General features: G+C 32.4%; 1 protein-coding gene across 1 annotated transcript in view; it reads right to left on the bottom strand.

Annotated features, from left to right (window-relative positions):
* Nucleotides 1–836: 836 nt before the first annotated feature.
* The window catches only part of LOC134684930 (uncharacterized), a 30,475-nt gene continuing 16,568 nt past the window's right edge, over nucleotides 837–14,743 (bottom strand). The window contains exons 3-5 of the mRNA XM_063544248.1: nucleotides 11,410–11,639; nucleotides 6,624–6,909; nucleotides 837–3,277 (exon numbers count right to left, since the gene is read on the bottom strand). Of these exons, the coding sequence (XP_063400318.1) occupies nucleotides 837–3,277; nucleotides 6,624–6,909; nucleotides 11,410–11,639 (2,957 nt within the window). The remainder of the gene's footprint in view (nucleotides 3,278–6,623; nucleotides 6,910–11,409; nucleotides 11,640–14,743) is intronic.

The following is a 14,743-nucleotide window of genomic DNA, read 5'->3' as shown; positions in this document are numbered from 1 at the left end:
GTTGCTGTGACTAGTAATGAGACTTTTTTGTGACTAGTGATGTGATTGTTGTTATGGGATAGTTGTTGTGACTAGTGATTTGATTGTAGTTGTTACTAGTGATGGGATCGTTATTGTGACTAGTGATTAGATCGTCTTTTGTGATTAGTGATGGGATTTGTGTTGTGACTAGTGATTAGAGTTTTGATGTGACTAGTGATGGGATTGTTGTGACTAGTAATGGGATTGTTGTTGTGACTAGTGATTTGATTGTAGTTGTTACTAGTGATGGGATCGTTGTTGTGACTAGTGATTAGATCGTCTTTTGTGATTAGTGATGGGATTTGTGTTGTGACTAGTGATTAGAGTTTTGTTGTGACTAGTGATGGGATTGTTGTGACTAGTAATGGGATTGTTGTTGTGACTAGTGATCAGATTGTGGTTGTGACAAGTCATGGTTTGTTGCAATGCCTAGCAATGATGGGATTGTTGTTTCTACTTTACTACTTAATCTTGTCTAGTAACCTATTTTAACATCGGACTCGGACTTCTTTAAGAAATATTATCGAAGTGCTTCAGCGCTTTTTTTACTCTTTGTCTGTCTTGTTTTTTTGTTGTTTTTTTTACATTTTTCGGTTAATATTATTAATCACATTTTCATGCATATGAAAAATACAAATTAAAGCTGTTTACCATAGCATTTTTTTTTATTAATTATTGTATGTGACAAATATTTCAATTATGAATTTAGAAAGAGGCAGAATATACGTGGGGTATACATCTGTGAGTAAAAAAATCAATCAATAAAAATAAACTTTGAAGAAAGAGTAGCATAATTTTTTCAACAGAGATGGCTGTCAATATAAAATCTTTGGAATCAACACATAATGCCCATCCGTATGGCCCAACACATAATGCCCATCCGTATGGCCCTTTTCTAACAATACACGAACTATTTCTCTAAAACCAAGTATATTAGCAATTGTAATAGGGTATTGACCTAGAATATCAAATTTAGTATAATCAGCATCTTTATCTAGCAACACACATACTATTTCTCTATGGCCATATCTACATGCCATAAAAATAGGTGACTGACCATCACTGTCACATTTATCTAAATCTGCTCCTTTGTTTAACAACATTATAACTATTTCTGTATGACCATTTTTACAAGCCATCATAACAGGTGACTGGCCATAACTGTTACATTGATTATAATTTGCTCCTTTCTCTAACAACATATTTACTATATGTGTATGACCATCTTCACATGCAATCATTAAAGGCGAATGCCCATAGTTGTCACATTTATTATAGTCTGCCCCTTTTTCTATTAAAAGCCGTACTATTTCGATTTGACAATGTCTACATGCAAGTATTAAAGGTGACTCCCCAAACATGTCGGATTTATTGTAATCTGCTCCTTTTTCTATTAGCATCATAACTATCTCTGTACGCCCAGGTACACAAGATATCATTACTGGTGACTGTCCATTATTGTCACATTTGTTATAATTTGCCCCTTTGTTTAGCAACATCCTTACCATGTCTGTATGTCCATATTTACAAGCAATAAATACAAATGACTGACCAAAATCGTTACATTTATTACAATCTTTTCCTTTGTCTAACATCATCCTTAATATAATTGTATGACCAAGTCGACACACAGTCATCATAGGTGAATAACCATTAATGTCACATTTATTATAATCTGCGCCATCGTCTAACAACATTCTAACTATTTCTGCATCATTATTTCGACAAGCAATCATTACCGAAGACTGACCAGAAATGTCACATTTATTGTAATCTGCTCCTTCTTCTAGCAAAATACTAACTACTTTTACATGACCATATTTACATGCAATGATTAAAGGTGATTGATTATGAGATCCACTTTGATTAACATCAACACCAAGTTTGCAACACCACTGGATCATTGAAATATCTCCTATAAGACAACAATGTAGCATGACAGTGTCGCATACAACACCCTTTTGGTATGACCGACTCCTTACAGTTGTAATGTTATCATTATCACAGGTATCTGCTAATTGTGTCTGGTAAGATATGTCCAGTTTCTCTATATAGCACAAAAGCATCTGTCGGAACTGATGTAGCTTCATATTGCTATTCATAAATACATCTTGCAAGTTTCCCTTGGACCATTCATTAATAATTCGACGCATGTATATTTGGTAATATTTAGAAGGCACAATAATTATAAACTGATCAATGTCATTTTCTTTTTCTAGTAAAAATCTTTCTCGAATTAAACAGCTGTCAGCATTTTTGATCAAGCAGTCGATTATTTTCTCCCCAAAGTATTTAGCTAGAAAATCGAATATCTTACCATGTATTGCTGTATAGAAACTTTGGTATTTTGTTGTATGGGTATCTGTAGCTATTTGTATATTGTCTTGTTTTTTTAATAAAGAATGTAAAAGTGAATCCAGTTCATCTTTAATGATTAGTCTTGATGTCCCTCTCTCCAATTTACAAGCCTCACATGTGTTCTCTATAACATTTCTTGTTAGGTCATCAATCTCTTCCGTCAATATTTCTTCCTTCAATTTGTTATTGAAGACTACACATAGAGCCAAAGCACAGTATTTACCATAGCATCCTTTCTGTTGCAGCTGGTCAAATTGTGCTTCATAAACTGAAAAAGGATTCTTGAAAAAATCTTTCATGTCAAGTTTAGGATTTTTATGATATAGTTGACACAATAGTGGAAAACAATCATATAAATCAAAATATCTTCTGATCAAAAGGGCCTTTGTTGCAAGGTATACCTCAGCTATTGATTGTTTTTCTGTGTTTAACAAGCACATGTTATCTGACAATAAATTACACACACATGACTTAAAAATAGACAATGTATTAAATTTGTCATCTTGGTACACTTGTAATCTACATGCGACCATTATTTTTGTTTGTTTGTCTTCAAGAATCTCTTTTATACGTTCAATAACTGGTTCCCATATTTTAATGTCAGTCTGGTTTAAAGAAAAATTCCCACAAAAATCATCAATAACAAACACAGTTTTTTTATTTGGATTGTAAAATTTTACGATATCACCAGGATCAGTCACAAGAAGTATGTCGTATCCATCTGTACTCATTTGTAAAGCCACATAATGAAGGATGGCAGTCTTGCCCATTCCAGAACTAGCAGTTATTGTTACACAACTGTTCTTTTGTAAAGATTTCAGCACATGCGTTGCAGCTCTAGTGATGACAAACATTTTTTCTTGTTTTTTCCATTTTAAAAGAATTTGTTTGATTTGTGCTACAATAGAAATTCAGAAAAATAAAGACAACAGTAGTATACATAGTACAATGCAGTAACAATGGCCCTTTTCTTGACTTGGTACAATATATTTTAAGAAATAAATGGTGGGTTGAACCTGGTTTTATTGCTAGCCAAACCTTCTGCTGTAATGGCAATGTTAAATATAAATAAAATGACAACATTACATGACAGGACTACAATACAGAAAATACATTTTTAATAAAGAAAATATCATTCAGATATTCAATTCAAATTGATATGAAAAAAGAAGAGGTGGTATAAGTGCCACTGAGACAACTCTCCATCTATAACACAATGTATGAAAAATGTTAACAATAATAGCGAAAGAATGGCCTTCAACACAGAGCCTTGGTTTGTTAAAGAAATGTTCAAATACAATCCATTGATTTTCTGCAATAAATCTGTTTTGAGTCAAACCAAACAGATGTGTGAATGAGATTCATTTCTAATAAGTTGTGAATTATAATTGATAAAAAGGTTGAACACTTTAAAAACAGCTGTTTCATAAACCACGCCTCTTTCCGGAAAATATAGAATATTCATAAATATTTTATTTTGTTTACGTACTGGTTTCCAGATATGCTTTCTATGTCATAGAGACATAACTTGGGAATGTTACCCGTATAAATATACATGGTATTGGCAAAAATTTAATTCTAGAGCAGACCCAAATTGAACGGAGGGGTAGTACATAGTTTTAGTATAAGTTTAAACTCTTGGAGGTACGGGGCATGTACATGTTGAAAAAAGGCCACACTTCTCTATGTTTTGACCTCTAAATAAAATAGAAGTACATATCAATTTTCCATTCTAGAATATTTTTTTTCTTTAAAACTTCATGGTACAGTGTCACAGTTTTAGCCGTAAAGGGAGTTCCTATGTGAAATTGTATTTTCTACATTTACCGAATTGCAATTTCTACCTAGATTTGATATGAAATTAAGACATGTTAGAGGTGCATTTGAACTTATATCTTTTCAGTTGTTTAGGAAAAAAAGTGCACATCTACAACTGTCTTCGTGATTGCAGTAATATGATAATTAATTATCACACAATCACTGTTGTATGGTCTTTTAACCTCACGATCTAACACGTTTACATTACCTCGTACAAGTAGATATTTAAACCTTACTCCTTATATTTTCCAATTATGTCTGTCAGAGTATTACTTTAAATATAAACAATATTTGAGATGATTTTGCATACGAATACGAAGTTAATTGGGAATTAAAACCCGAAAACGATGATACTTAGAGTTAAAAAAATCTTAGACTTATATGAATGCAGTATTAATTTTCAAATGCAGTTATTGTAATTACTCTTGCATATATATATACGTTGTTCAGCTACCATGAAAACACAGAATAGTTTTGTAATATACACATGGTACAGTAAATTAAAACTGACCGCCTTTTCTAAAAAAAGTTCATCAGAAGGTGCAAAGACCTTGTGGATAAATATAAAAGGCCTTAAAAATTAGCAATGTAAAAAAACATTCAAACGAGAAAAACAACCGTTTAATCTATATAAAAACGAGTCTGTTTTCAGTAATACCCATTTGACGTTGCTCGATACGTATATATACATTCAATGTGTTTGTATTATTTTTCTTTATTTGTTTGTGGACTTTGTACGTGTGACTTTTCTTGTTTCCTTGAAACTGTGCTTTAAAAGATCCCGCCATTATGCTTTTTTTGTTCTATGAAAAGGCCATTATCTTAATGTTTTATTATGACTTTGAAAGTACTTTGAAATACAAAATTATTTTATATAAATGTGTTGTTTGCAATATCTTTCACTTTTGCTGGTGTGCTTTGTACGTGCTTCTTCTTGTGTTTCTTTGGTACATATGACGTAGTTTTGTACTTTTGAATCTGTCACCATATATGTTAATTATTATTCTATTATAATGTCATTATGTTAAAGTTCTATTATAATATTACAAATACTTTAAACGACAACATTAATTTATATCTCTTCCTGTGTGACGTTACATCCCAACATCATACATGCGGAACGTCGCCATGCAGTCATTTGAGTTGATTTTAAATACATATATAAGTAATGATACATGTGGTTGTTTGATTTTGTATTTTCTAAATTTTTTGGGCTTCTTTGTTATATAGCATGTATAGGTGTTTATTTTGTCCTGATCGAGATTGTGACATACAATGGCTGTATCCCAATTTTGCCATTTTTTTCTATTGTGTCTCTTTTGTTCACGAATTGTTATAAAAATAAGGGAATTTGGTGCGACTGGCACACAAGTGAGAGGTTTAGCGCTAAAAAACTAGGTTCGATTCCACATTTTCTACATTTGATAATGCCTTTACTAAGTCAGGTATTCATGTATGTGACAGTTGTTGTATATTCGTTTAATTTGTTTTATCATTTAATTTTGCCATTTGATTAGGGACTTTCCCTTTTAAATTTTCCTTGGAGTTCAGTATTTTTGTTATTTTACTTTTTTCATCTATGAACGATCGTGTGTTTGTTGTTGATTTGACCTGATTTACTGTGCAAAACCGTTAGCAAATTCGGTTATTCTTTTAGAAGCCTTATCCGATTGAATGAATTGATATCAAAAATTTTGCAGTCGTCTGCTTATATATCTCCAATTCTACATCAGCAATCAGCTGATATGAGTAATTCAACATCAACTCGAGATTATGTTTTAAATTGTAAGAGAAAATAACACATTTTAGACTAGCAGTCGTTTAAATAGAATACTTTTCTATTTTTGTAGTTTATGGCTTTAACCATTAAAACCGTAGCACATAAAAGCAATGTCAAAAAGGGATTAAGGCCCAGTATATACGATGTACAAAAGATTTAACATGGATATTCGTCAATCATTCTTCTTATACATGACGGTGTTTAAATTTTTCCATTTTAGGATATAATTCTAAAAGATACAATTGATAGCAAGAAAACTGCAAACAGCAAAGCAAAATGAGACCAGTAAAACAGATTTACATTATCAACATGACAAAATCACCCGTTTGATCTCTGTATGAGTTATTGTCCTTCAATAATAATTCTACCGATTGTTACGTCCACTAGAGTCAAAAGAGAAAAGCCGTTAACTGCTAAAATAATCAAGACAATTTGTACAAATGAATTTGAATTACTGTAATCGGCAGTTGACTCCTTACATTAAATGACGATTTACCTTCAACACATACGCATGCACAGACTCTCATTTATAACTTAAACATTTAAAACTATTTACCTGACCAATTCGTGTCTACTAGAACATAAACGTGACTTTCTTACTACTACTCACCCTTTTTTATTCTACATCTCAACTTTTAATGCTTACCTCTTACGTTCCATGGTACTGTATCCTGCTGAGAAGTAGTCACCTTGTCCTGTAGCAATGCATGAGATTTTTTCCCTTCTTCGTAATTCTCTTGTAATAATTCATGGGATTTTCTCATTTCTGTCTGAGAAAACTTTAACTTTTCTAATGTACTTTGTAATTCTCTGATTTCATCATTAGAATGTTTAATGTCGATCATTATTTCTTGGTTGGTCTGATCTAAAGGTTTTGATTTCAACTGATCACATTCCCTTTTCATTTTCTGTCCTCCCAATCTCTCAATAGCCTGTATAATATATGAAAACACTCAAAACTACAATAACTGCACAAGTTCATGATGTAAATATTTTTTTTTTGGGTGCATACTCTCGTTACTAGGTGTTTGTTCAGCTTATAACATACAGATAAAACTAAACCATGTGAAAATCATTACATTGTACAAAAAAAAAAATAATTCAAAAAATATGATTAAAAAGGAAGTAAAACAAATCCAGTCCTGTTAATGCGTTATTTATAGTAGGGTGTCCAATCAACGAATTTGATCAATTTGCCTTAACAGAATAACCCACGATTACATTTTATATCATTGGAAAAAGGAGAACAAGGTTCATCGAAATACCGTTGTCGGTGTTGTCAGCCGTGGTCACGATTTTTTTTTAATCAGGGTCAAAGGTCAAAGCAAAAAATCCAGAAAAATGCACAGTCATATACGTTACTCTAGAGCTAGCTCAAAGTACGTTGATTTTGTTGAACGAGGAATACTGCTTTCTCAAAAGTTGCTAAGACAGGGCTATGAATCAATCAAAGTCAGGTAATCACACAAGACATTTTACAGTCGTCATCATGAGCTGATTGGCCATTATGACAAAATTGTTTCAGAAATCATATCGGATATTCTTCCTCAGTCATAATACATTTTCATTATTACCGAACTGAACAAAGAAATAACACGACATGTGCCGTATACGGTGCAGGAAATGCTCACCCTTCTGGGTCACCTGATTTCACTCCCGGTTTTTAGTGGAGTTCATGTTGTTTCTTAATTATTATTTATATTACTGTTTATGTAAACGTCTTTTGGTTTAGTGAGTCTTCGTTTACTCCTTGGTTTTGATTGTTGTTATCTTAGAAAGCTTGTTTCTCCAATATATATGCGTTTGGAGCAAAATTTAAATCAACTTGTTTTATCGAAAAATATCTTTTGCTTCTGCATTTAGAACTTATTTTAAATTTTTATCTCCAAAAAGACTTTTGATTGACTTTTTTTGCAGATAGGGTGCAAATTTGAAATTTTCCAATAGCTGTGACATAACAGTGACCTTGTCCTATTTCAATTTCTAAATTTGAAATATTTGTATTCAATTCATTACGGTTAAGATCTTAAGACGTCTTTTGATAGTAAGGTGTTTGTCAATTTCAGGTAAATATCAGATTTCTGTTATTGGGTGTGAAAGAGTATATATACATGATTTGTTTCGAAATTTGTGTAACATTGACGTCGAACTCGGTTGAATATTTAGCTCTGTGTATAGCTTTGCTTTACTGAGGTCAAAATTACTGCAAACGGAGAAAAGGGGGGGGGTTAAAGTCATGAAAACAAAAGTTAAACGTCTATTAGAAACAGGTTAAACAACCCATTCTACATATACAGAGGACTAAATGAGCAACTATTGGCTATAACGTTGTGCAAGTATTCCAAAGATATAAGAAGGGAGATGGTTATGAACAGCATCAATGCATTTTGCAAACAAATGCAAACAATGAAGGCGCAATAAACCAAAGGGACATTTATTTATTTTAGGTATTTTTGACATACAGCTCTTCAACGGTTTCGGTACTTGTACATCTTCGGATTTCAAATGTTTGGCTTTGAGCGTTCCTGATGAAGGTAAATCCAGGTCAGCGCTTCGGACGCAAGAAATTAATAACGTGTTGTTTTCAATATTTTAAAACTTAAAAATTGAAGACAAGCTGACAACAACATGGCAAAAAAAACCCCTGAAAAACCCCAAACAAATGCAAATAGAAAATAATGATCGAAGCTAGTAATACAAAATGTACCTTGATTTTCATTCGATTACTAACAATGATTAATAAGTTTTCCCATCCTAACCGAGGAGGGGGAATGTTAGGGTAGTTTTGTTATCTGGGAAGACATCAACGTTATGTATGGAGTGAAGCTCTTATGACATATTGTTTCAAAGAATATTCACAAGGAGGAAGTTTGATAAGGGAGGAATTTTAAATTGTAGCCAATTTTATGCTCAATTTGTTTAGGTCAATATGATCTATATTGAGTTTTGACCTGAGATTATTCAACCTAACATCAAGATCACGAGCTGCATCTATAGATTCCTCGATGTCACGTTTAGAAAGGTTTGAAAAATCGGTGAGATCATCTGGGTTGTCCTTCATGACTAAAAAAAAGTGCACTTACTGATCCTAAATAGTGATCAGAGATGATATTTTGTGGACAGGCGCAAATCTTGTGTAAACGTTATAGTGCATGTTTGTAAGCATAGCTCATCCGTATGCTGCATAAAGGGGAAGTAATTAACGTATAAGATCAGAACATCTGTATCTTGTGACTTTATTATTATCCTACCCTTCAATCCTTTCACACCGAACTCTTTGTCTATATAAATAGCATGTAAACTCATGCGAGCAACCACTTCGTTGGGCGTACAAAATTTTTTAAAATCTGAATACTCCTTCTGAGCAGATTTATGGTCCTTGGAAGTACTAACTAGATAAATTACTTCCTTTATGTATCCTATAAACTGTTGATCTACCATGATGCTGCACAATCGATTCGCTAAGAAATCTGATGAAGGACTGCTGGTTCTCATTGACTCAAAGAAACGTATTCCAGTCAGGAATTTGACGACCTTCTATAAATGACCTGAAACACTTTTACTGACAACAAGAACTTGATTCAGCTTTAAAATATCTGCAGATGTGTCTGCTAGTGTAAGATTTATAGCAAAAATGGTAGTAAAATATTTTGAAATCATCAGTACGTAGATGGTCAAGGTCTGAGGCACCATGCAATATACTAGTACTAAAATATAAATGATCTGTCTGTGCTCCCGATAAAGCTTTTTTCCTCGCATATTAATAAGCAATCCAGTAGAACCCTGACATATAACACACTTATGTCATTGCATTGCAGTCCTACTTTCTTTTGGGCTTGATGGGCATAGATTTACAGGACTATGAATGTGTGCGATATTCCGGATCTAAAACGTGACCGACGGATTCGAGTCGTGTATTACAATTATAACACAACTATCAATTAAAAAAACCAAACAACAAAACATTTATTAAAACAAAACAACGATCTTCAAACTAACTGGACTAATCAAATTATACAAATCGACCATACAACATGCAAAAATGAAAAATGAAGATAGTGAAAATTGTCCTAGTTAATGATCTGATAGTGTAAGCTATAAAACGATTAACGGCACGAGATAAGGCGTGTTTGAATCAAGGCAGAATTGTCACTTAATTTGTGTTTTGAATTGCTTTTTATCTTCGCACCGATTAACATTACACGAAAGATATTTTGCACACATATGAACCATGTCTTATTGTCGTAATCAGAGTAACAAAAACCCTTGAAAGTAACTCGTAACAAATTTTCTTTCGTTCAAAAAGTGGTAAATTCCAGTTAAAAAAGTCTTACTAAAGTCATGAAATACTTATTCTTAATAAACTCATCATAGATAACAGGCTTAAAATTATATATATATATACGCCAGTCGAGAGTTTCGTCTTCAAAAAGCTCATCAGTGACCCTCGAATAAAAGAATATGAAAAAGGCCAAATAAAGTAGAGGCTCAAAAATTCTTAAACGTTTTGCCAAAATTATTTAAATCTTTTCAGCTTTCATTGATGATAAATTTGATTTTTAAGCTAAATGATCAGTATCATTTGAACAAATAACACAGAAAGCAATAATTTTATATTTCGTGTTTAAGATGGCCTGTATGATGAGGTATCTTTGGAATATCTAAGTTTTGAAAACTGTGACCAGGGGAGCGTACGACGACATTCATGATTGGAAAATATAAAGATTTTGCAATAGTTTGCATATAAATATAGCCGTGTGTTATCCGTTAACGTAAAATCGTTAACTATACGCCTTTTTTCGATAATGGGCACCCTACTAATATGGAATGTAAAAGAAACGCATATTTTATCCCTTCGTTCATTTTACGGCCACAATTACAAATTGGTTAATCGTTATGAAAAAAATTGTTTAACGAATGATATCGGATTTTTCTCCTTATCGTCGTAACTATAATGCCCTTCCCTTTTCACGAATTCGAGCTACCCAATTTCTTTGTTTATCGGTTTTATAATTACACAAGTAACACGGCAGGTGCTACATGTGGAACAGGATCTGCTTACCATTCCGGAGCACCTGTGATCACGTCCAGTTTTTGACAGGGTTCAAGTTGCTTAGTCTTTAGTTTTCTATGTTGTGTATTGTGTTCTATCATTCGTCTGTTTGTCTTTTCTTTTTTTAGCCATGGCGTTGTCAGTTTGTTTTCAGTCTATGAGTTTAACTTTCCTTCAGGTATCTTTCACCCCTCTTTTGTCTTTCAAAATATTAATGTGGCATTCTTTTATTCGTACTTTTATAATAGGGACAATGATAACCTGTTTTCTGGGGCTTATATTCACAATAGATTCTTCAGGATGATGCAGGACCAAATAGTATTTTTTGGCATTTTGACCTGAAGAAATAATTTTCAGAAAACAGAATACCAATACATACACCAGTTATATCAGTCCATGCAGTATTGAAGAATGTTGTGTCTATTCTCCCATCATCCAGATGAGCCAAGAAGTTCCTGTAATACTTTATTCTTGACAAATCAGCACCTGGTGTTGTATCAGTAATTGTTGGTAATTGGTCATATCCACCATTAGGAGGGATCATGGATGTTAGATTTCTAAGTAATGTAATCATCAAAGTGATGTCGAAGTTTATTGATTCCGGAACACCTGGAAAAAATAAACAAACCAACAATACATGTGCATGTTAGTTTGACTCAGTGTTCATATAAAAGGTACAAAATAAGTGAGGAGCTCTTCGATATTTTGTTTTACGTTTTTTTTATTGCAATAATGCATTCGGTTATGATTGCTGTGTTGTAGATCTAAATTTTTTATTGAACTGTGCTGTTTTCTCTCTGCCTGATGCCATGTTGTAGCAAAGATTTACTTGCAAATAAAAGATACATGTATATATCCATTGATGAGAATTCATAAGGATTTCGTTTCAAGCTGTTATCCAATAATTCTATAAAATAATTTCCTTTAGATTTAGAAAAAAAATGGTACTCATTCTAGATTTGTTAGGAAATCGTACATATCCAAGTTGTAAAGTTGAAATCTTCCAAACTCTATGTTCGTCATCTTGAGTTCGTTGACCGTCATGGAATATCTAGTTGACAGATGAAGACGTATCTGTTCCAATTGTCGTCCCTACAATCATGTCGCCTTTTCGCCCAATTTGACCTACTGAATAAGTCATAGAACCGAGTTTGTATTTGCATGAGCAACAGGACGATTGACAAATGTGGAGCAGGATCTACTTACCTTTAGTGAGCACCTGAGATCACCACCTGTTTACATTTTGAGCAAACATTTATATGGCGTAATAGGATATCCAAATCTTCGCTACATTTAGAATTTACGTCGTCAACGCAATTAGGATATACCAGAGTGATGGATAAGATGCACAACCATAAGTTTGATAATTGAACAGTAATATGTATGTTTAGGAGCCTCTGGCCTTTGTTAGTCTTGTATTATTTTTAGTTTCTTGTGTATAATTTGGAGTTTAGTATGGCGTTCATTATCACTGAACTAGCATATATATTTGTTTAGGGGCCAGTTGAAGGATGTCTCCGGGTGCGGGAATTTCTCACTGCATTGAAGACCTGTTGGTGACCTTCTGCTGTTGTCTGTTCTATGGTCGGGTTGTTGTCTCTTTGACACATTCCCCATTTCCATTGACAACATATTTGAATACACTACATGTGAATATGATCAATTTAAACAATGACAATGTAATCAATAACTTCACATGGATTGTATTTTTTTTATTTTACTAAATTTTAACTTCTAAAATATTTTTTTCATTTGAAAAAGAATTTTAGAAATGATTTGATGTAATTCATGGTTATTAAATCGTTGATTTGATAATAAGCTGTACATTGCTCACATCTTAATGTATCCAAGACGTCACAATGACACGGAACCGGTTTCAAAACATATATATTATAACGTGTTTTGCGTATCAGGATTAGTACACTTTTTATATAGTTAGGGTTTTGCTCGTTTTTAGAGGAAGTAGCAATTTCTAGATTATTAATTGATCTCATCTGTATCACTTAGTCTTATGGTTATAGTTTTCCTGTTTGCAACCAAACACCACCGCTAATTTTATTATATCAACGTTCTCATTTGATAATTAAAAATTAACAATTCTGAATGATTTATCAAGTGTCCCTCAGTTAATTTTGACAGTAACATAAAAAAAATATATAAAACAAAATATCTCATAATTAATCTTTTTTCCATGGAACTTTATTTGGTGTGGTCAAACACAGTTTTGGTAGTAATATACAAAACAAATCCTCATTTCAGGGTAAACATTTGGTTTCCAAAAGACGATCCAGAACTTTATAAGATTTTTTACCAAAAAGATAGTTGACAGAAATACAGAACTTCAAGGAAAATTCAAAACAATTTTTTTTTTTATAAAATTGCAAAAATCAAAAGCTCAAACACACCAAACGAATGGATATGACACATATCAGTGTTGTCAAGTAAAGCACGAACAGCTCTTATTTTCTCATCACTGTTACAGCAAATATTCATTTTTAAGTACTGACAATAAATTTACTAAGGTTGCTGCAGAAAAAATTCATTCGCAATAGATTGCTTTAAGAAATTCAAACTAATAAGGAAATATTTTTGCATTGATTATTAGATCAGTGAAGTTGAAGCGGAAGGAGTCATGCCTGTCAACTGAACTAAAAAGATTATCTACAATCATTGCATTATCGAAAACAACTAGACATTTCTGTTATATCCAGAAATAATTATTTCCATTGTTTGTTTATGATATTTTTTAATTTTTTCCCAAATCGTTAATAATATATGGCACAATAAATATATTACGCTTAAAAATCAGCTTACGATAATCATATGTTATGTTTGTTCGAAAAACACCTACACTGAAAATATAACAAATATGCTGAACACGTTGATTTGACAATCACTTCTAGATAAAATATATAAAAAATATAAAAAATATTCCTTAAAAAAGACAATAGCAGTTTACCGTTCTTCTTATTTCATTATTAGTGATGTTTCTTTCAAATTTGGAGTAGGTTCAGTAAGATCCCTTTTTGGCCCCAAAATATAGCAGTTTTAGAAAATTGTGAATATGTAATCGTTAAGATATTTTTTGAAAAGTAGAATGCTTCTGGTATATAAGAATGGGTTGTTTTTGACAATACAATGCATATATATCGAGTACTAGCATCATTAAGTCGTTCTAAATTACTGAAATCTTCACAATTTGATCATTTTAGTTATATTTTAGACGGTTTCCGTCTTGAATGAAAATGGCCGTATTCGTGTTAATCCAAAATATTGAAATGTGAGTTGTATTTGATGATAATCCATAATATATATAAAGGTTGAGGATGAACACGGATGCGGCCACTTTCATTTTTGAAAAAAAACATCTGAAAACTGCCGATTTTTGGCATATTTGATTTATTTGAGCTTGAATCGGAGCGTTTTTAATGACGTAATCGGTTAAAATCTTTCTCATAAACTAATTTAATCAATTGAAATAGACACTCAAGTTTTTAAAAAGTGTCTAAAATCTTTCGTTAGATGAACTTAAAAATTGAGGCCGAAATCAGGCCTTACCGGACCTACTCCTTTGAAACATCTTAGGTGAGTCTATGTTGTTTTTTTAAAGAATAAAACACTCAACTTCAAATTAATCCCTGTTTGTAAAATCACAAGACTTTACTGATGATACGGGTAAAATGGGATCTCTGTTCTTTACTAGGATATTTTCG

This window comes from Mytilus trossulus, chromosome 9, assembly GCF_036588685.1.
Source record: "Mytilus trossulus isolate FHL-02 chromosome 9, PNRI_Mtr1.1.1.hap1, whole genome shotgun sequence".
Classification (NCBI taxonomy): Eukaryota; Metazoa; Mollusca; class Bivalvia; order Mytilida; family Mytilidae; genus Mytilus; species Mytilus trossulus.
Note: the sequence above shows the minus strand (reverse complement) of the source record. Positions and strands in the feature narration are given on the sequence as shown.